The following is a 20,498-nucleotide window of genomic DNA, read 5'->3' as shown; positions in this document are numbered from 1 at the left end:
TATTTAATTCACCTCTAAAATGCCATCAAATGTACATATACAATAGTACACACACCTACTGACTTGTACATGGAACATTTTATTATTATTATTATTATTATTAATACTTTACAATACAGTAAACGTATTGAGGGTCAACCAACAACCTGTGTTGGCAGCCCGATCATCTAGATACGTTTGATGGAATATGCAACTTTCACAGCTTTACTATGGAATATGTATGCACAGTCCAATTAGCCATCATATACATTCAGTATAATATATGTTCTGATTGCATAATTGTGCATACATATGGATGCTAAAAGTATGTATTAATGCGTTTGTGTTTGTTTTGTTACATTAATTTTTATCATAGATGCATATGAAAGATGTAAAAGCCCACAGGCTGCTACTACTACTGCTAGACAACATGGTATAGTTATATAAAAAGTTTTGCAGATTTACTATTCATTTACGTACATGACAAATCTATATGCATACTGTATGTACAATTGTACATACTTACCTATAATGTGTTTATATGTATTTCTGTGTTGTAGGTATTCACAATGATTCTGGAACACCTTCTGGTCAACTACACTATTCCCAAATACCGGATCCTAGTGCTAAATTAACTTCTAACAATTTTAGTATGGAAACACTTGAGTCTAAAAGTAACTGGCCAAGTGATGATTCTTCAGGAACTAGTAAAAGCTTTTCCAAAGATGAAAATACAGAAAGTGAGAGTATCACCCCACAGCAGGTTTCAGACTCAGATGAAGCAATTGCAGGCTCAACTTCATATAGTAACAAGCTGGCAGTAGCTAGTGCTAATGTGGTCTCCTCAATTGCATCTACTGAGGAAAGTGTCACACTGGAGACATATAACAAGGAAGATGCTGGAGTTACAGTTACAACAGATGAGATGACAACTAATACTTTTAGTGACTCACTTGCAGCAACTGCTACTGTGGGAGGTAAAATTTTCTTTTTCTTCTTTCTCACCACTAAATTGTACTTCACAGTTCTATACATATGAGTTTTCTCTGTGTTGTAGTGTGTGTGAATGGTTATGCAGTGTCTGAGTATATATATATAAATATACCACACCTGTGGTTGAGATCAAAAGCACTGCGCTGTGGTATATAACTGATATACCATGGCAAACTGTGGTATATAACTGATATATACCACACCTGTGGTTGAGATCAAAAGCGCCTCGCTGTGGTATATAACTGATATACCATGGCAAACTGTGGTATATAACTGATATACCACGCTTTGTGGCTACGCTTACCATATATGGTGTAACTTCACACATTCCGTGAAATCCTTATCTAAACGGTAAACAAGTCTCTAATAACAAGCGCCTAAATCAACCAACAATTATTCACCTCAGGAACTGGAACAAGTTTCGATGAACTCTTGTCTCCTTTGTGGATAACTCACTAATCACAACTATGTGGGCATGGCACCGTTAAAAGTGTAAAACGTCTGATCCATCAAGAATTTCTATTGATTTCCATCTCCAGGAGGCGCTGTTTCACTATAACTCACTATCTATAATCGTTTTCATCTAGGGTGTAGAATATAACAGTTATAACACGATTACTAGGGATATGACTAAATATGTGCACTCTTGTGAATCGTGTGTATATTTTAGTCATATCCCTTGTAAGCATGTTATAACTATAAAATATACCACACCTGTGGTTGTGATCAAAAGCGCTGCGCTGTGGTATATAACTGATATACCACGGCAAACTGTGGTATATAAGTGATATACCACACTTTGTCAACCCAAAATTATTCACCTGAGCAATTTTCGATCAACTCTTGTCTCCTTCACTAACTCCTGTCTCCTTCAATAATCATGAGTATTAGATGGGTGTGGCACCGCGAAAGAGTCTAAAACACCTGATCCATCAAGGATTTCAAGTCTCTAATACTGACAAGAGCCTAGAATCATTCACCTTAGCAAGGAGGATTTTTGATGAACTCTTGTCTCCTTCACTAACTGTTATCTCCTTCACTAATCTCAAGTAGGTGGGCGTGGCACTGCAAAAGAATCTAAAACATCTGATCCATCAAGGATGTCTACTCGTTTCGATGTTCAACAGGTGCTGTTTTACTATAACTTGTTATCTATAATCATTTCATCTACTGGGGTGTAGAATATAACAGTTATAACACAATTACTCGGGATATGACAATATCCCTTGTAAGCGCGTTATAACTATAAATGAATTTAATGTCATTATTTTTCTTGCTATTAGATGTATCATCAATTTCTGACAATATTGCTGCTGTTAAAGCATTTGATGAGTACATTTCAGTAATGCAGGATTATGTTGATCCGTTTGTGTTTATTCCCAAGTGTATCTCATGTGAATTGCTTGAAAGAGATGTGTCTGCTTTTGGTGGAACAGCATTATTCCTTACTAATAAATTGAAGATGGAAACGGTGTTGAAAGAGATCAGGAATAACATATCTCTTAATGGAGTTAAGAAGTTACGTGATCTAATTGAGCTGTTTCATTCAGAACCTATTTACAATGAATTGGCAAATCACTTGGAAGGTATAGCACCATATACACACATACGTACCTTATGTACAAAAAAATTGTTAATTTATAAATGAAGCAGGAATTTATACAATAGAAAGTAATGAAACAAGAGATAAATATTACAGCATGGCTTGGTGGGAAGTCCCTACTTTGGCAGTGAACAAAATAATTGTTATAGCTAGTGTGCCAAAGTAGGGACTTTCCCACTGAGCTATGCTGTAATACATCATTCATCTCTTGTTTTTTGTTGCATTTACCCCTTTAAATTAACATTTAAAAAAAAAAAAACTAGTTTGTTTGGGTTTTTTGTTGTTGCACAGCTAGCTACAGACTACAGTGAAACTTGTGACTGTTCTACATATTAGAATATCACACACGACTGTTGTATTAGAGTGACTGTTGTATTAGAGTATCTCAAGTCAGCCAAGAGGTGTGCAGCTAGCTAGACCAATCAAGGGTGAAGTCATCTTGTTTGCTGTTAAGTAAATAGCTATTGTAAGAGGTATGGTCTCCATACTCTATCATTATTAGTCCGCCTAGATCTTTATTTGATGGGTGTGGTCATGAACCTATCGCAAAATGGAATCCCAATTGCAAAGGTGCAGACATCTAGCTAATGTAGCTCTAATAGTACCACCAGGGCTGAAGTGCTTCTGAAATCCATAATTCTGTGGCATCTAAATATGCTGTTGAAAAAAGTGTTGCTATGGAAAATTATACTTCGATATGGTTTCTTTTAATGAAGAAAGCAAAAAGCATGATTGAATATAAAAGAAAAGACAAGGTACAGAGGGCCTACACTTGTCAGAACCCCAGAAGGCACATTCCACTGGTGAGTTTGTTATTGTGGCATGCTTCATTCAGTCTGCTTTTATTTCCTCTACTGCTTCTCAGGCTGGTGTGGCTTCTGCTGCTGGTGAGAAGGCTAAGGATAACCAGTACCTGGATATTGGTAACAAGACTGGTGGAGACTATAGCTATTTTAAAAATTAAAAATTTCAAAAGGAAGTAGGGGTTGATATAATATACGCGCTACAAAAAGTAAGGAAACAAGCTCAAAAATGTTACAGCTGAAATGAGAAATGATCCAGCAGTAAAAAGTAAGGAAACAAGATTAGATGACTACTTGCTAGAATGAGACACACTTTAATGCCTACTTTTGGCTAGCATCTTGAAATGAGACCATCAAATTAGCCAAAAGTAGGGATTAAAGTGTGTCTCATTTTAGCAAGTAGTCATCTAATCTTGTTTCCTTACTTTTTACTGCTGGATCATTTCTCATTTCAGCTGTAACATTTTTGAGCTTTCCTTACTAACATGTTCCAAACTAAATAAGAAGTCAAAACTTTTAAGATGTAGCAAGTTTTTCCTCAAAACACAGCAAATTTTCTGTGATGTACCAAATTTTACCCTTGTGTAAGAAGCATGGTTCCTACATGTGTAGGGCAACATTAAGAAATTTTCTAGGAAATATTCCCACACTGTTGAATTTTGTAAGAAAGATTCCTACACATAACATATTGTGTAGGAATTATTCCTACATTTGTAAGAACAATTCCTACACTTGTGGGAAATATTCCTACACTTTTAGGAATTATTCCTACACTGCAAGAAGATGTCTTACACTTTGTGCCATGTGTAGGAATCTTTCTTACAAAATTCAACAGAGTGGGAATATTTCCTACAAAATTCTGCAAAAATTCTCAATAAAGCTCTACACATGTAGGAATCATGCTTCCTACACAAGTGTAAAATTCCTTCCAGCACTTTACCTCAAAATTATGATTTCTTATTTAATTTGGAATATGTTTACTTTTTGTAGCGTGTATATTATATCAACCCCTACTTCCTTTTGAAATTTTTAATTTTTAAAATAGCTAGTTTGTTAATTTATTTTGTCTAACTAGCTACGTAGCTACGTTTATTATACTCTTGTTGGTTTCCACATAGTATAAATATCACTTGAAGCAGCTATCTTTGCCTTTGTACGCAATAAGCATGCACCTCTAAAATAATTACCGTTTTGTCTTCAGTTTAATACTATTACAGCAACTGTTTAAGGCTTCAGCTGCATTTCTAATGGCCTAAATGTTGATGGTTTTACAGTAAAACATCGCTGGAGTGTCCACCATTATAAGAGTGGAACCCTCGCTTTTAGAAGTCTGGATCCCGAGGTGGATCTGCCCCTCAAAGACATTATTAGCCAGCTACCTCACAAATAAGATAAACTGGTAATTAAGACTATATAAAACGACTACCCAGCATTAATAAATGCTAGAGACAATTCCTTGGGTACTGCACCATCTTACGCACACGTATTCACACCTTCATTAAAATCATGTGTTTGGGTTGAGGCACACGCCGCAACTGTTCAGTGCCTCAACTATTAATTGTTCTTCGAGAAGAACAAAGATCGAATGAATGATGAAAGCAAACAGCATGGTGCAGTGGACAGAACGTAATCAGAACAACAGATTCGTGAATCCGCCATCATTACCTTGGCTGTCTGAAAGTTCTGGAGCCATACACCTAGTGCTACCTGATCTTACAGCAGGCAGACTGGCAGATGAAGTGTAGGTGAATTTCAAAATTTTTAAAACTCACTGTACATCAAAACATTCGACCTTTCGCTTCGTTTACCCAAGGTACAGCATCATTATAACAATACTAATGCATTCCAGGTGATTTTTTCAGGTAAAGCGTATTGCAAGGCCGTTTTTAAGGTGCAAAAATCCACAAAACCATATGATTTCTTACCAACCCCTACTATACAGTACTATCGTATTGTATGATATTCTACTTGTTTGTGAGACCTTTGGTGAATGGTCTCCATTTACTCTATCCTGCCTTTTTCAATACCTGACAGATCTACAATTAAGAATGGTTTGCTCCCGAAAATTGCTTGATGACAGTTGCTGCAGCAACTTTCTGTAACCCTGTGTCGTTATAACACCAGGATGATTCTTCTCCAGTATGCTCTCCCCTCAGAGGATTATTTAGATTTTGGTTAAATAATGTAACTGCTAGATCCACCATGAACCTAGATGCACGAATGTTGTCTTCACAGAAATATCACTTTTTGTATCTCATGAGATGCAAAATTTATTTTTAAAACTTCGTGCTCCACACAAAGGACTGGATGCCAGATCTTATCTACAGTTGTTGTAGTTAAAAAGTACACACATGGTTGTAGTTAAAAAGTACACACAGTTGTAAGCAAATCATTTGCTACATTCATGGCACAAGGCTGCTTTCTTTTAAAAATTACAAAATGAAACACGAACTTTCAAATTCAAGCTGCCCTACCACCCAAGACAAAATAAGCCAAATATTCTTCACAGTATTGTGTTAAGGTTGGTTGCATGTATGTCTATGCTGTAAGTCTGGAAAGGATCTGAGACTTCTCATCATCTGGGTGATGAGCGTCAAATTTTCTGCAACACTTGGGAATTATATCATGCCTTCTGGCCATTTCCAATGTTTCTGCAGCCACAATACCCATCAATGACGGACTGGAACGATGGCTAAAGATGTCCCTGGACAGTTGGTGCTGGTGGTTGTCAATTATTATTTCATCGATACCCTCCAATGTTGTTCAGAGGCCTAGACCACTGGAGGCAGCTAAATCATCCAAAACTGACTTCACATCTCATGCTCCACAGTGGCTTCAAATCTTTACTAGATCACCCTACAGCACCATCATGTTGCAAAATATCAAAACTAAACTGAAAAAAAGCACGAAATCTTTCATTTTCTGATCAAGCTAGGTCGGGCTCCTGGCAAGCTGCTGGAATACTACATCATATGAAATCACAGAAACAATGACTGCTTCTACTGCCAAACATTTTGGTCCATCTTTTATCAACAAAATTAGGTGATCAGTGCGGCATCAGAAGTCCTGGAAGGGACTTCAGCGTCATTGAGAGAACCCTGTTAAATAAAGCACAAAAATTTTGCACTCATCCCCCAGATGGTGAGAAGTGTCAGATCCTTTCCAGACTTACAGCATAGATAGACTATGCACCCAACCTTATCAGAATACTGTGAAGAATATTAGGCTTTACTTGTCTTGGGTGGTAGGGCAGCTTGAATTTGAAAAATTGTGCTTCTTTTTGTGATTTTTGAAAGCAAGCAGCCCTGTGCTGGAAATCATTTGCCCATTGCTGTGTGTACTTTTTAACTACAACAACTCTAGATAAGATCTGGCTAAGTAGCAAGTTTCATCTAGTCATCTGTGTGGAGCACGAAATTTAAAAAATAAATTTTACATCTCGTGAGATATAAAATTTGTGAAGACAACAATCGTGCTTCCGGTTTCATGGTGGATATAGCAATGGTATGCTATGATGAACATCCCTTAATGGTAGGGTAATCAATTTATAAAAGTTGATTTTTCGGTTTGTGGACCCTACCATAGCTACCTTATAGGTAATTATCTTTTAAATTCTATATCCGGCCACCTGTAAGTGTTTTATTATATTTAATGTGTTATATGGACTATAGTATTATTCCATAAAGGTCATTTTTGTCACTTAAAATGTCTCTAGGATGATTTTTAAAGGCGGAATTTTGGCAACGCATGAAATTTTTGGGGCGATCCCTACTTAAAAGGTGCTACTGTACTATTTGATAAATTATAAATAAATATGAATTTTAAGCAACGTAGTAGAGATTATTGTTATAAAACAGTGCTGAAGTTTTACAGGCTAGTAGGAATCATTACAGCTAAGTACTTAAACAAAAGAGATCACCATCTGATGTGCCAATTAAACTAGTTAACCATAGCTGTCTATATAATAGTTAAACATCAAAACACAGGGTTCTACAAAATTTAGTAACCCAAAAAGCCACCCGAGCGAAGCAAGGGCAGTACTACAGGGCCTGAGGGTTTCTTAATAATAGTTAGACATTGAAGCTCAGGGTTCTACGGAATTTAGAAACCTGAAAGGCACTGTGTTGTGGCACACGAGCGAAGTGAGGGTACTACTACAGGGCCTGAGGGTTTCTAAATTACATAGAACCCTGTGTTTCAATGTCTAACTAATTTAGACCACAGCTCGTTCATGTACCTTCGCTGCTGCTGTTTGTTGTATGTACCTTCCCAGCTTCTTGTAACAAGAGAAATGTAGTGTTCGTGAGTAGAACAAGCCCCCTGTAACTTGTAACGGCACTTACTATCTAGTTAATCACCCATGGGTTGCCAATGTTACAGGCGCGTAATTGCTGTTTTGTATTCCCCAGAGAAGGGATCTATTGAGACATAAACAAGAGATCTACAGGATTTAGATACCTGTAAGTAGCCATGAAATTCGAGTATGTTAACTTGCTGTGATCTAAAAATTCTGTAGAACCTTGTGTTTCGATGTCTAACTTATTTAGACCACAGTTCAGTTTTTGTACCTTCACAGCTGCTTGTGACATGAGAAATGTAGCATTCATTAGTAGAAACAAACCCAATACACTTCCCCGTAACTTGTGTACTGCACGTATATATAAATATATAATAGCATTTGTTCTTCAATTAAATTCCCATGCATGCGTTGCCTTTTGTATCACCCAGAGACAGGGGTCTATTGAGACAAGTACACAGAAAAATTTGGAATTTTCAGCTAGAGTAGGACACATCGATAAAAAGTACTGAAACAAGCTGGAGTAGTGCACGGTATTAATCACAGTAAAACAATAAGAAGTATTATATCCCTACTGTGCATTTCCACTATGGTATCTTGAGCACAGTAGGGATATAACACTTTTTATTGTTTTACTATGAATTAATATCATGCACTACTCCAGCTTGTGTCAGTACTTTTTATCGATGTGTTATGGTCCCCACTCTAGTTGAAAATTCCTAATTTTTCTGTGTACTTGTTTGTTAACTTTTTTTGTTAATAATAATTATGACTGGTGAACCCACGCATACCGCATCTGAAATGGCACCGCTTGCCCTAATTATTGTCTGAAAAGTGAAGTATCCATTACGCTTCATTGTCAGCTATGTTCAACCCGTTACACAGCAGTATGAATCAAGAACTGTTTGAAAAGCACCTCTGATATCAAAATAGCCACTATGACAAATACGGACGATTTCTGTTACGAAGGGAAGCCATCATGTGCTATTGCCAAATCGACACTTTTTGCTGTCAGCAAAGATGAATGGGACACAAAGGAGGATACTGGTAAGTCCATGAAGAATGCATTGTACGTACTGCGGTATGCCAAAAGGCACCTGTTCTGGCCGAAGCAATTGGCCGAAGCGACGTCAAACAGTGAAAAAATCAAGCCCGTAGCCATAGCCATTATCGAGTTACGCTTGTCTGAAGGCATCGGTCAGTCAGTTACTTACTTACTCAGTCAGTAGAAAATTCTGTTAAAATACATTGTTTTCAAAATTCCGTAGCAACTTGTTGAAAGCGTTTTGGGTCGATCTGAAAGCTTTTTTGGGCTTAGTTTTACCTACCTCATTGTCGTCAGGGGAAATTGAGGCTAATTTTTGGGTGATATTATTTCGTGGGCCACGCCTACTCCTTGTGGTCCCTACTATACAGTTACTATCGTACTGTATGATACACTGCATCAAAGGAAAGAAAATGATATGAGATTATAAGAAAAAATGTGTGCCCATACTTTACCTACAGATAAATCCAATTAAATTCCCATGCATACGTTGCCTTTTGTATCATCCAGAGACAGGGGTCTATTGAGATATAAGCAAGGGATCTACATACCTGTAAGTAGCCAATGAAATTTGAGTATTTCAACTTGTTGTTGTCTATGGGCAAAGGTAAGAGGTTGCACTTCAAGAAGATAACGATTTAACACTTTTACTATAATGATCTACAGTAAAAGTGTTAGTGTTTTACTGAAGATAACGATTTCAACACTTTTACTGTAATGATCTACATACATCTTTCAAAATTCTTCCTTACATCTGTTTGTTTCCTTTCTTGTATACACTGCATCAAAGGAAAGAAAATGGTATGAGATTATAAGAAAAAAATGTGTGCCCATACTTTACTTACAGGTAAACATTTTACTTAGTTTTCCACAGTGGAATACGCTACATGAATCTTTCCTAGAACATCTGCTTGTTCTACTGTTGGAGGCATGGCAAACTTAACCACCTCTATATGTGTATGCAGAACCTTTCATCCTCACAGCGTTACAATGCCTCGCAGTACTAGAATGATTTCTGTTCTTCAGTATGTGCTTAAGTGCAAGTGCTAGTGTACTTGATTCTATGCCTGCTTACAAGACTATGTACTAAATAAAACTAAAGATACTACAACTAACAATAACAACACCACAATCATGTACTGTACGTAACAAAAGGACAGTACACAATGAAAGCTAATTACAAAGATGATGATGATACACAACAGGATGAAACGCTGGCCCATACAAGTATGAAAGATGTACTCATGTAAAGTATAGAATACCGGATACAATTCCAAAGATACATTACATAACAACAAAAAAAGCTTTCTGACATTAATGGCTAACTTCAATGGAATGATAAATAGTGGGTGGCTTCACAATGAAATCAAATAAATTTCCAGTAGTGATTAAAGTTGATGTTTGTTGTTATACAGCAAGTATAGACATACAGTCCTTAATGTTAATTACAGTTAGTTACTGCAGCTATTGCCATGCCTCCAGCAGTCAAAGTAAATTAACTTTAGGATAGTTTCATGTATTGTTCTCTTTGTGTAGGGTTATACGTACTGTATATATCAAGGGCCATACATACAATACATTAAATACATACTTACAATAAAGGGATAAAATTTGTACTTCAGCCCCTTGCTTAAGGCACTTTTTGTTATCCATGGCTTATTTAAATGTAAAAGTGTTACCATGACCATCCATGGTTTAATTATATATGTAGCCTACAATTTGCTATGCGTAGGTGGCTTCATGGTACATACAGACGTACAGGGTGTATATGTATACATGCCTCGGTTTTACAACTACATGTGTATATGTTTACACTTGAGGTCTATTAATGTGCAGCAACGTTTACTGAATTAAAGAAACACAAAGAGCAAGCTGATCCTGAAACAGTTTTCCAAATGGACAAAGGTATGCATGTGTTGTGCATCTACAATAAGCAAAGAGATTGTATTCTTTGACATTTACAATTGTATAATTTGTATGTGCATTACCTATGTAATACACAAGAGCACAATTTAGAGTACATAGTATAATGGTGTGTAATGGTTGTGCTCCAGGAGTGTTCCTTTATGTATTGCTCAAAAGAAGATTGTTTGTGATATTACTCTTTTTGTTAACCTACCTTGAGCTATCATGTGATAATTATGATAAACAGACACAGCACACTATTACTTGCTTGTTTTACTCACAGTTATTATCTCATCACAATGAAGTCAACTATATTACTGTGTAGCCTACAGGATATAATGACAATACAAAGAACAAGGGCTCTGGTAACATGCATTTGCAATGAAGGCAGGCTGTAGTGCTATTCAAGAGTGGCTCTATATGTATAATTAAAAATATACCTACGAACAAAAACATTGCCCTATATAGTAGATACTGGTACTATATTCAATGGTTCAAGTAAATAAGTAGTTATTAATTGTGCATAGTTGTGCTAAATTGTGCATACACCCTTCTCCATTATCATTTGTAAATATTGACAGAAACATCATCATCAGAAGAAGATCCTATTAAAAACAGTTCAGCATTAAAAGCATTTGACAAGTGTTATATATTGATTCTTGAGCATGCTGATGTTGATGTCATGATGATCGCAATAAAATGTGTTAGATATGGAGTATTAGAGAGATCACCAATCAGTGGCGCTGCAGAATACCAAACTAATAGGATGAAGATGGAGATGTTGTTGACACCGATCAGGCAGAACATTGGTTCTGGTGGAGTGGAGGTTTTTTATAAGCTGGTCAGAATGTTTCAGAGCATGGGCAACTACACTGATTTAGCAGTACAATTAGAAGGTACAATAATATTACGCATGGGTCTATGTACATGTACATCTGAAGAGAACATGCACTATGCAGATTGACATAACTTATTGTACCACACAGCTGCATATCAGAGGTATGAGCAAGGTAAAGAGAGCCCTGAGCCAAGTGAATCACTGCCTTCTGCTTCTAATGCAGGTATATAGGCAACATTTTGTAGTCATATATATGCTCAATTGTTGCAATATAAGTCTTGCTAATATGTGAATTTTTACAATCATCATGCATATTATATTGTATGTATTGTACATATTATGCAGCTGTACTGTAGTTTCATTTACATACATACTATTTTAGAAACACGTGGTCACTAAATTAAGTTGTATAAGGCAGAGTAGATGTACATACACACGTATATCTGCTTGCCACAGTAACTGTTCTATATTAAAGTATCTTGACCCTGTGATTTTAGACTTGTTTGAGTTCATTTCGTAACTCTGTAGCTGTTACTCCTTCATTTTTCAAACCATCAAACTGTAATGGTTAACATTATCCTATGTACATATTGGTTTTTTTATTCCATGAGATTTACCCTGTAACCATGGCAAAAATTCAATCTCTTTTCTTCACACAAATAAAATGTCAATAACATCTGGAGTATGTAATAGTTGGCCCGAGGACAGAGGGCATACATATCAGGCAAAGCCCGAATTCCCGTGTTACAGCTAATATGTAACACTTATTGGCAATCAATCACCCAAGCCAATACAAGTGCAGCCACTGAATGTATTATATATGCATACTTAAAATTTTCCATTGTGGGTCAGCAGCTAGTATATTCTGGTTATGTTTGGTTACAATAAACGTACATATCCTAGAGATAACATGGAGAATTTCAGTTACGCGTGTTTAATGTTTTAATCAGTGCTAGCGAATCGTTTATCAAAAAATTACGAAGTTCACTGAAGGCCTAGATAGGTAAGCTTGCTTGTAGAGTGGTTACTCCATGCAGAGTGGTAGCTTTGAGATGGGAGCATGTCCGTATTTGAAAACATGCAGAAACGATCAATGAATAAGCTATAACACTAGTTCTTACCTTAGCCTGACGTTTTTCAACTTGTAGGATGGTGAGGATAACAAAACGCTCTCTGTCTGAACAGTTTTCATGGTGAAATCCAAGTCTTGCATCCTAATCACGTGAGTATTAATCAATTCCCACAATCGATGTCGGCCTCAATGTCTATATAATCACTGCCCAGAGGAGGTTGGACGCGTTATAAGCGCTAGGTAAAACATTTAAAGATAATTGAAGTTTAATTGCATACTTGGAATATTAAGATGATGGAAGGGTCTACTGCAAGTGAGACTGTGAGTTATCACGAAACGGAAAGTAGAGTCGAAGATCGTGAACCTAAAGAAGATGATTTTGTGCTTGTTACTGTTCTGGGAATAGGAAGAATATTTAACTACGTCGTTCCTAGTTTTCCCATTTTTAAAACCACTTTGCAAGAGGTTAAGTTGCAGTTTGAAGAACCTGATGGTACTGTGCAAGTCTTCAATGGCTTTGCCAAGTGCGGAATGCTGGATGAACGCAGCTTACCCGCTTTGGCCAAGATTAATTTCAGCTTTGATAATACTTTTATAATCGAGGTATATGAAGTACATGTAGGTATTAACAATGTATATTTAACATTTGTAAATACTGTAGTAATGAAATGTTGTATTGTCACAGAAAGAGGAGTTTGGGAGGTCTGCTGATATCAGTCAGTACCAGCTATTTAAAGATCAGCTAGCCTTTGTAATGTGGAACTGTACATGGATTGAAGAAGATCTGGATGACTCTGACAGAGATGTTGACTGCCTTGAAGCGTCAAGAAATGATGTGGAACAAACTGAAGATGAGTCAACTGATAATGAATACATACTGCATATTACTCATTCAGTGATTTTCAAGTGTATCGGAGTTTTAAAGGAGAAGTGGTACCAGGAAATCCTTGCCCTTTCTAGCCAGAAATTGTACAACAAGGAAATTGTTGCAGTTAAGTTGCAAAAGGAGCCAGAAAACAAGAAAGATTCAAATGCTATAGCCTTTATGTGCAAGGTTGGCACCGTTTGGGAGAGGAATGGCTATGTTGTTAAAGAAGCTCTTGATGATGTACATAATGCAATGGACCATGATAAGATCCTCAGTGTCCAATTTGATTGGGTGAAATATGTTGCCCATTACAAAAACCTGGCTGGTATACTGGGATCAAAATCACCAGAGATGGAGAATGGTCTCAGACTGTACTGCGTAGTCGTTCTACTAGGTGTTATTAGCGTTATTGCTATTTCTTTTTAGTATTATTGTTAGCTGAATAAGAATGTTCATGAATAAGCTGGTTGCTTGCTCCAGGAGGCGGTGGTAGTTCTATGGGTGTATTATGAAACTTTGTACGAATGGAGGTATTGCCGCACACGGCTAGGGTCACCCTATTGTTAGATCCCAATAGCTCATATTTGGGTATCCGCTTTGGTTTCTTCTGGTGGTGTTTGGATTCCCTATCAAAGTGTGGCATTAAACCTTCATAAAACGTTGATTTCCAGACGTATGATAGTAAAATGGTAAATCTGGATCCAGTCTTTTCAAAAACTCATGGGTTGCTTTCCTCCAGCCGTACAAAACCTATTGCTATGGACTAAACATCACATTTGTTTGTCCTTATGTACCTCTTGTAATGTAAAATCCCTCCCAACACTGTCTCGAAGAACACTGAAAAAGCATTCTACATCATTGGTATAGTGCTGGGCCTAGGATGTCCTGGGGGCAAATTATGCTGTGCATGGAAGTGGCACCTCCACTCTCTTGTCTCTATGTTGGCAAACAATGCTATTAAAGTCTCCCGACTAAATCCTCCAATTCCACTGATACTTCTACATTGACACACAGTCAAGCATATTATACATGTATACCTATAGCATACCTGTTGACCTCCAATAGACTGAAATCATTTAGTCCCTCATCCTTATGATAAGGCATAAGGTTGTCTAAAATATAGTCCAGGAATTGTTGGTTATATTGGCTTCGCAGTGCATCTGAATTTCCTCTCTTGTCACATGCTTGCCTCCAATTATGTACAACACGGAGACATGAAGCTGCTGGTGTGTACTGCTTTTTCTCCATCCATGATATCAAAGAAGAACTGAACTAGCATTCAACATCTTCCACAGACTGTTTACGGACACCTAAGAAAGGATGGCTGGCAAAATTCATTTAATCTGTGAATTACCTGATAGAGCAGTATATGTCAATCCTGCTTTACTGTCATGTAGCTCTTCTTCGAACCTCTCTAACTGCAAATTTCGTGGTCCACCCTGCCGTAAGCTCTGACCAATACGTTAAAATACCAAACACATTATGAAAAATAACTGATAATTCATTTCCATTTACCTCCAAAATATGTCCATAATCTTCTCATTCACAGAACTCCGTACCAGTTTTAGGGTGTATCTCTGGTACATAAACGTAATCCTTAAATGGGACACCCTTAGCTTGCCAAGCATTTATTTGATGGGTATATTCAAGCTGTGCCAATATAGACCGAAGCTGCTTTACTGGGGTCTCATCTTTACCTATATAGAATAAAAATTTTTTTAGAGATGCCAATGTGAAAATGCCTAATACCATCAATCCAGTTGTGAACAGTATCCCTGTGTGCAGGTGGTACGGTTCTCTTCCTCAATCGTACGAAAACATCTTGATCAGTAGCACCTTCTTTCTTCCAGGACAGTATCTCCATCAGTAATGTATTACTAACAGCTAGGTTGGGTACTTTACCAGTAACATTTCCATCAGAATCATCTGAAATATAAACAATAACCTTAGTATACAGCAGGATGCAATTATACATAACTTACAAACTGGGGTTAACATTCCAGCTAATCTGGCTAATTTCATGTGGGCATACTTTGCTCTTGCTTCACTACGAACTTGAAGAATTGACAAAGGCCTTGTATTTCCTTTGCTTCGTAGAGAATTCCATTCTCCATCAGTTGTAAAGCCTATTTAAAATTGTAATGTTACTTTGAAAGCAAGTATCTTGAGTTATTTACCTGCCACTTTCATTCCTCTTCTAACCATTTCATCTATTATCTCATTTGCTAACTTCTGCACCTTAGAATCTGATAAACCTTTGTAGGGTAAACATTGCACGGGTAGAGCATAAGGTTTTTTGTCCCTTTCTTCATTGCTGATCATGAAGACCAACACATGTGTTGCAGCAATGCACTGGTGGCGGACAACACCTTTGATAAATGTACAAAATATTTGTCGAATCTCGTGGAGGCTTCTTGGAATGTTGACACTACGATCACACTCTTCTGTTGGCAGTTTACTGATTAAAAGATTTACTTGTGAGAAAATTTTTCTTCCATTTTTCATTCAGATCACTCAGCTCTTTTACTTTCCAAGTCAGGTTGATCGTTATAAAGCAGTCACAGTATTCAGAGAAGCAGTGTAGCAAGCTATGTATATAAATATATACTTTATCAGTGACATTAATTTATAGTTAGTGGAGGGCAGTTATTCTCAGCAGGCAGTTACCTTTTTTATCTTTCATCAATAGTCTAGCTGTGCTTCTGATCAGAAACCAGTCACCAAAAATTGTGGAGCCACCTATGGTTTAACTGCCATATCCTCCTACTGTTTTCTTTGATGTAGGACTTCAGTGGGATAAAATTATCAGATTCAAACAAAATGTAGTGCATATTTCAAGACACACGGTAGTGTGTCGGGCAGCCAAGAAAGCCGGCGACCACACCGAGAATATTAACAGGAAGAAATAAAACAGCTTTTTCGTGCATGCATAGCTCCATGGCCCCTTCTCCAAAGCACATAATTTTTGCATTATAGCTGTTCCCCAGGTAGGGTATGCCACACGGCAAATTTGATTAAATTCGCAACAGCCATTTGCAAGATATGGGTGTTCACAATTTAGTTTTAATTACTTTGTTTTTTTCTTTTTATGCCATACAGGCTACAGGGGCTTCGATTTCTTTTCGTACACTTTGCAAAAATTGCTATAAAATGCAAATGTGTAACTCGATTGCCTCGATCTTTGGCACAAATGAAGAGCGTGTAACAGTGGATTCATGTACCAAGTTTGTTGTGAATCTGAGGAATGTTCAAGTAGTTATGAGCATTTATTCATGTAAAAAAATATCAAACTTCTGTCACGGCTACAAGGTAAACCGAGTATAGAAATAACTTGAAAATTGGTGTGTAGATAGGCTGATCATTGTAGCAGTGCCTTTTGATAGTTTGAATAGCAATAGAGTTACAGCGACAAAGTTATAAAGAAAAACCAAGCAAGTGTAAAATTGCGGGATCAAGACACTCTAATAGAGCAGTCACCACAGGGTAAAAAAGTGTGCAAAAAATGTCGAAAAAACTTACCAGAGTTTGAACCAGGGACCTCCATACCTAACACCTGCATCCTTAACCACTGAACCACTACTACCTTGGCTGATCACCTTATTTAATTTCTGCTTTATAAATTAAATTTCTAGTTGAAATCTGCTTATAATCAAATGTTTGTAATTTCATAGATCTACCAATAGAAGTACTAGATTGTTCTAGAACATTCTATGTATGTTCTATTAGAAGTCCTCAAAAAAATGTGCACTCTATTAGAGTATTACAATTATATTATCAAATTTATTGAATTAAATCATGCATTGAAATACATTTATAAGTCTTCAATAATCATCATTGTATCTACATATAAAAGAAGAAATGTGAGTAAAACAAACCTCAAAGTCAGCCATAGGCTAGTTTTTGGGCCTTATAAAGTACAAAAAGAAGTGAAATCCACACAAAACAGCCACGCTGTGAAAAAGTGGTGCAGCCTTAAAATCCTGGGTGAAAAAAGCTGTGAAATCAAAGGTGGCGGCCAAGAAATGGCTGCAATGATATTAATACTAAAAAAATTTAATAATGGCTGTGTGTGCATTGTTAAAACGTATAGAAGCATTAACATCATTGCAGCCATTTCTTAGTCACCACCTTTGATTTCACAACTTTTTTCACCCAGGCTTTTTAAAGCCACACCACTGTTTCACAGCTTGGCTGTTTTTGTGTGGATTATATCTTCACCTTTATTATGCTCTTTGTCTGCACTGAAAATTAAAGTTAGTTCAAGTTACACATTTGTGTCTGATTACAATTTTTACAAAGTGTGCAAAAGGACAAAACAGGTAAAGTCTTGACCCTGTAAACCCCTTAGGAAACAAATATAAGAAAAATTAGGAATTTTAAACTAGAGTAGGGACAATGTAGTAACATGATAAACATTACTCAAACAAGCTGGATTGGAGTAGTATGTAATGTACAATTGTTGTAAAACAATAAGTAGCAAATATCCCTACTGTGCTGTAGAATTTCTATACTTGTTTGTGAACTTTTTATGCAAGTTCTTGGCTACTCACAGTATGGTGCACTGGCTGTCTTGGCCACACAATACATCTCGATTAGCCATCAATCAGATACATAAGAGGTTCCTTTCAAATGTGAAGTTTAAACATGTATCTATAGACTTGCAGCAGAAACATTAAACTACATAACTACATATCAATATAAATTAAAGGTAAGAGAACAGAGTACAGTATAGCTAACAAGAAATTATATTGATTTCCTCTAAAGTGGATAAAGGGAAACCTAAACCGTTCTGATCATTGCTATACTCTAATAGAGCAGTCAAAACTAGCTGACTGGGATTCATAACAAAAAATGTTACAAACACGTAGGTGCTGATTAAAGAAGAGTATAATGTAGGGCCTAAGAAACTTTATAAAGAAAATCAGAGCCATTTAAATTAAAACTATAGGCCTGAATTTTCAGAAGAGTTAGCTATCCATTTATTACTAGTTTTGTAATAAATTAACATTGATACCTATATCTCATAAGCCATGCAACCATCAGCCATAACTATAGCTGCTGTAACATTAAGGGACTTAATAGGATACAATATATTCTTATATATACAAGTATAAGGAAAACTTTAAAAGTTTAAGCTGATTAGGGATCATAGAAAAAGTAGGGAAACAAGGGAGGTCACCTACTGCTACACCTGCAGAAATACTAGTGAACATTTAATCCCTACTTCAGTCTATACCCATGACTATAGGGATTATTGTTCATGGTGTATCTGCAGGTGTAGGTGACCTCCCTTGTTTTCCTACTTTTTTTCTATGATCCCTAGAATTTCTAATTAATTTTTTCTTATACTTTTTTGTTAACTTTTTGTAACATTATACGACTGGTGAGTCCGCACATACTACATCAAACAAAAAGATGGTGCCAGAGTTAATGTTTTGATTTGAACACTTGCCCAAACTATCAATTACTGACTAGTGGTCATTATGCTTCACTTTCAGCCCGTTACACAGTGCTACAAACAACAGTAGAAGAAGCGATGCAGTCACCATGTATAATGCAGAACATGGGGAAGCCATGCATCGCACTACCACAAAATTTACACCTTGGGCAGTTAGCAAAAAGAAATGGGACACAAAGGAGGACAAAGCTAAGTCCATGATGCGTGCATTGTATGTACTTCGGTATGCCAAAATATACATCTCGGAATGAAGTGATGTCAAACAGGGAAAAAATCAACCCTGTAGCCTTAGCCTTTTATATCAAGTTATGCTTGCCTGAAGGGACTGATCAGGCAGGAAGTTAGTCAGTAAAAAATTCCACTGAATATATTTTTAAAATTTTGTAACAATCTATTGGGGTCATACTGAATGCACTTTTGGGCTTAGTTATACCTAACCAATGCTGCCAAGGTGTCAGGATGGTATTGTGAAGTAGTGATTTTTTTGGCTAGAAAAACCCAAACCTCCATGATCATTAATATACAGTACTACTGTACTGTATAATATATAATAGTGGTTTGAATCCATAGAATCATGAATCTGATCATAAACTATTTTAATGTTCAAAGTGCTGCCTGCCCATGCAGACTACTGTATCTCTGACTCAATACCAAATGTGGAAATCCTGTGATGGTGACTTTTACAGTGAATGTGTCTGTTGTAACAGGTGCAAACTTTGTTTTAGTTTACACAAAAACAGTGCATGTTGGATATGATCTACATAAAGTGATACATATGTGTTGTATATACTTGATAGATCACTTGACAACACAACAAGTTAATACTTCAAGTGTTGGACAAGCTACTGGTAGTACAGGTAGAGTTTTGTGTTAGTAATACAAGTACACATGTATAGAAGTTTCTTTAATGTAGACACTTCAATCAGAACAAAGTGGAAAGTAAAAGCTGATGGAAAACATTCTGAGAAAGGACACTTGTAGCACACTAGCCATGTATAGTAACTGTATATCACTTTTGTTCATTGAAATATATTTTTTTAAATCACTAATTATGTTTACACCTCTCTATATTATTATTATTATATGGTAGCTATTATATATTACGTGTTGGGGCACACATTATTGCGCATGCTGTTTAACTTTTGAACCAAGACACATCATGTACCTTGTGTTGCAAAAAACGAGATACTCTAATAGAACATTCACAAGGTAAACCATCCTTTAATATAAAAAATAATCCTGGCTTTTTGATATCTATAAGGTGTGCTGAATCTCACCAGTGAACTTTGATCTGTAGACATGCTCTGCAATTTTTGAAAGTGACAAAGAATTCAGAACATGGTCAGTATCTACTGTATAGCTGGAAATTTTCGAATGATAAAACCTTCATGAAACTGTGTAAAATACAATTTTTGCATTTTTTTTTAAATTCATGAAAGTCCAGACAACTGTTTGAGTTAAGGTAATAGCTATACGTATAAACATTTTACAATAATTTTATTTTCACAAATTAAGCAAAATTCGCAAAAAAAAATTTGTCCCTTGAAAATTTCTGGTTATATGGTATTTGATCACTGTATACTCTATAGTAAAATCGGTTCTTTGAGGCTTTGTGAGTACTACAAAATTTAAATTTA

General features: G+C 36.4%; 2 protein-coding genes across 3 annotated transcripts in view; one reads left to right on the top strand and one right to left on the bottom strand.

The window, feature by feature from the left end:
- The window catches only part of LOC136254828 (serine-rich adhesin for platelets-like), a 48,759-nt gene extending 28,840 nt beyond the window's left edge, over positions 1-19,919 (top strand). The window contains exons 18-25 of one of the 2 annotated variants that reach the window (XM_066047585.1): positions 356-412; positions 540-956; positions 2,256-2,558; positions 10,557-10,625; positions 11,207-11,521; positions 11,612-11,686; positions 19,659-19,718; positions 19,775-19,919. In XM_066047585.1, the coding sequence (XP_065903657.1) occupies positions 356-412; positions 540-956; positions 2,256-2,558; positions 10,557-10,625; positions 11,207-11,521; positions 11,612-11,686; positions 19,659-19,718; positions 19,775-19,842 (1,364 nt within the window). In that variant the 3' untranslated portion in view covers positions 19,843-19,919. Of the gene's footprint in view, positions 1-355; positions 413-539; positions 957-2,255; positions 2,559-10,556; positions 10,626-11,206; positions 11,522-11,611; positions 11,687-13,220; positions 13,866-19,658; positions 19,719-19,774 lie in introns of those variants that run through there. The other variant, XM_066047586.1, reaches the window with a different exon arrangement.
- On the bottom strand, positions 13,117-15,446 carry LOC136254835 (uncharacterized). The gene is made up of 6 exons (XM_066047595.1): positions 15,386-15,446; positions 15,153-15,329; positions 14,919-15,100; positions 14,758-14,854; positions 14,452-14,713; positions 13,117-14,401 (listed from the first exon to the last, which is right to left on the bottom strand). The coding sequence occupies exons 1-3, from the start codon at positions 15,423-15,425 to the stop codon at positions 14,943-14,945; spliced, it is 375 nt and encodes a 124-aa protein (XP_065903667.1). The 5' UTR covers positions 15,426-15,446; the 3' UTR covers positions 13,117-14,401; positions 14,452-14,713; positions 14,758-14,854; positions 14,919-14,942.
- Positions 19,920-20,498: the final 579 nt, after the last annotated feature.

The sequence above is a fragment of the Dysidea avara genome, chromosome 4, assembly GCF_963678975.1.
Source record: "Dysidea avara chromosome 4, odDysAvar1.4, whole genome shotgun sequence".
Classification (NCBI taxonomy): Eukaryota; Metazoa; Porifera; class Demospongiae; order Dictyoceratida; family Dysideidae; genus Dysidea; species Dysidea avara.
Note: the sequence above shows the minus strand (reverse complement) of the source record. Positions and strands in the feature narration are given on the sequence as shown.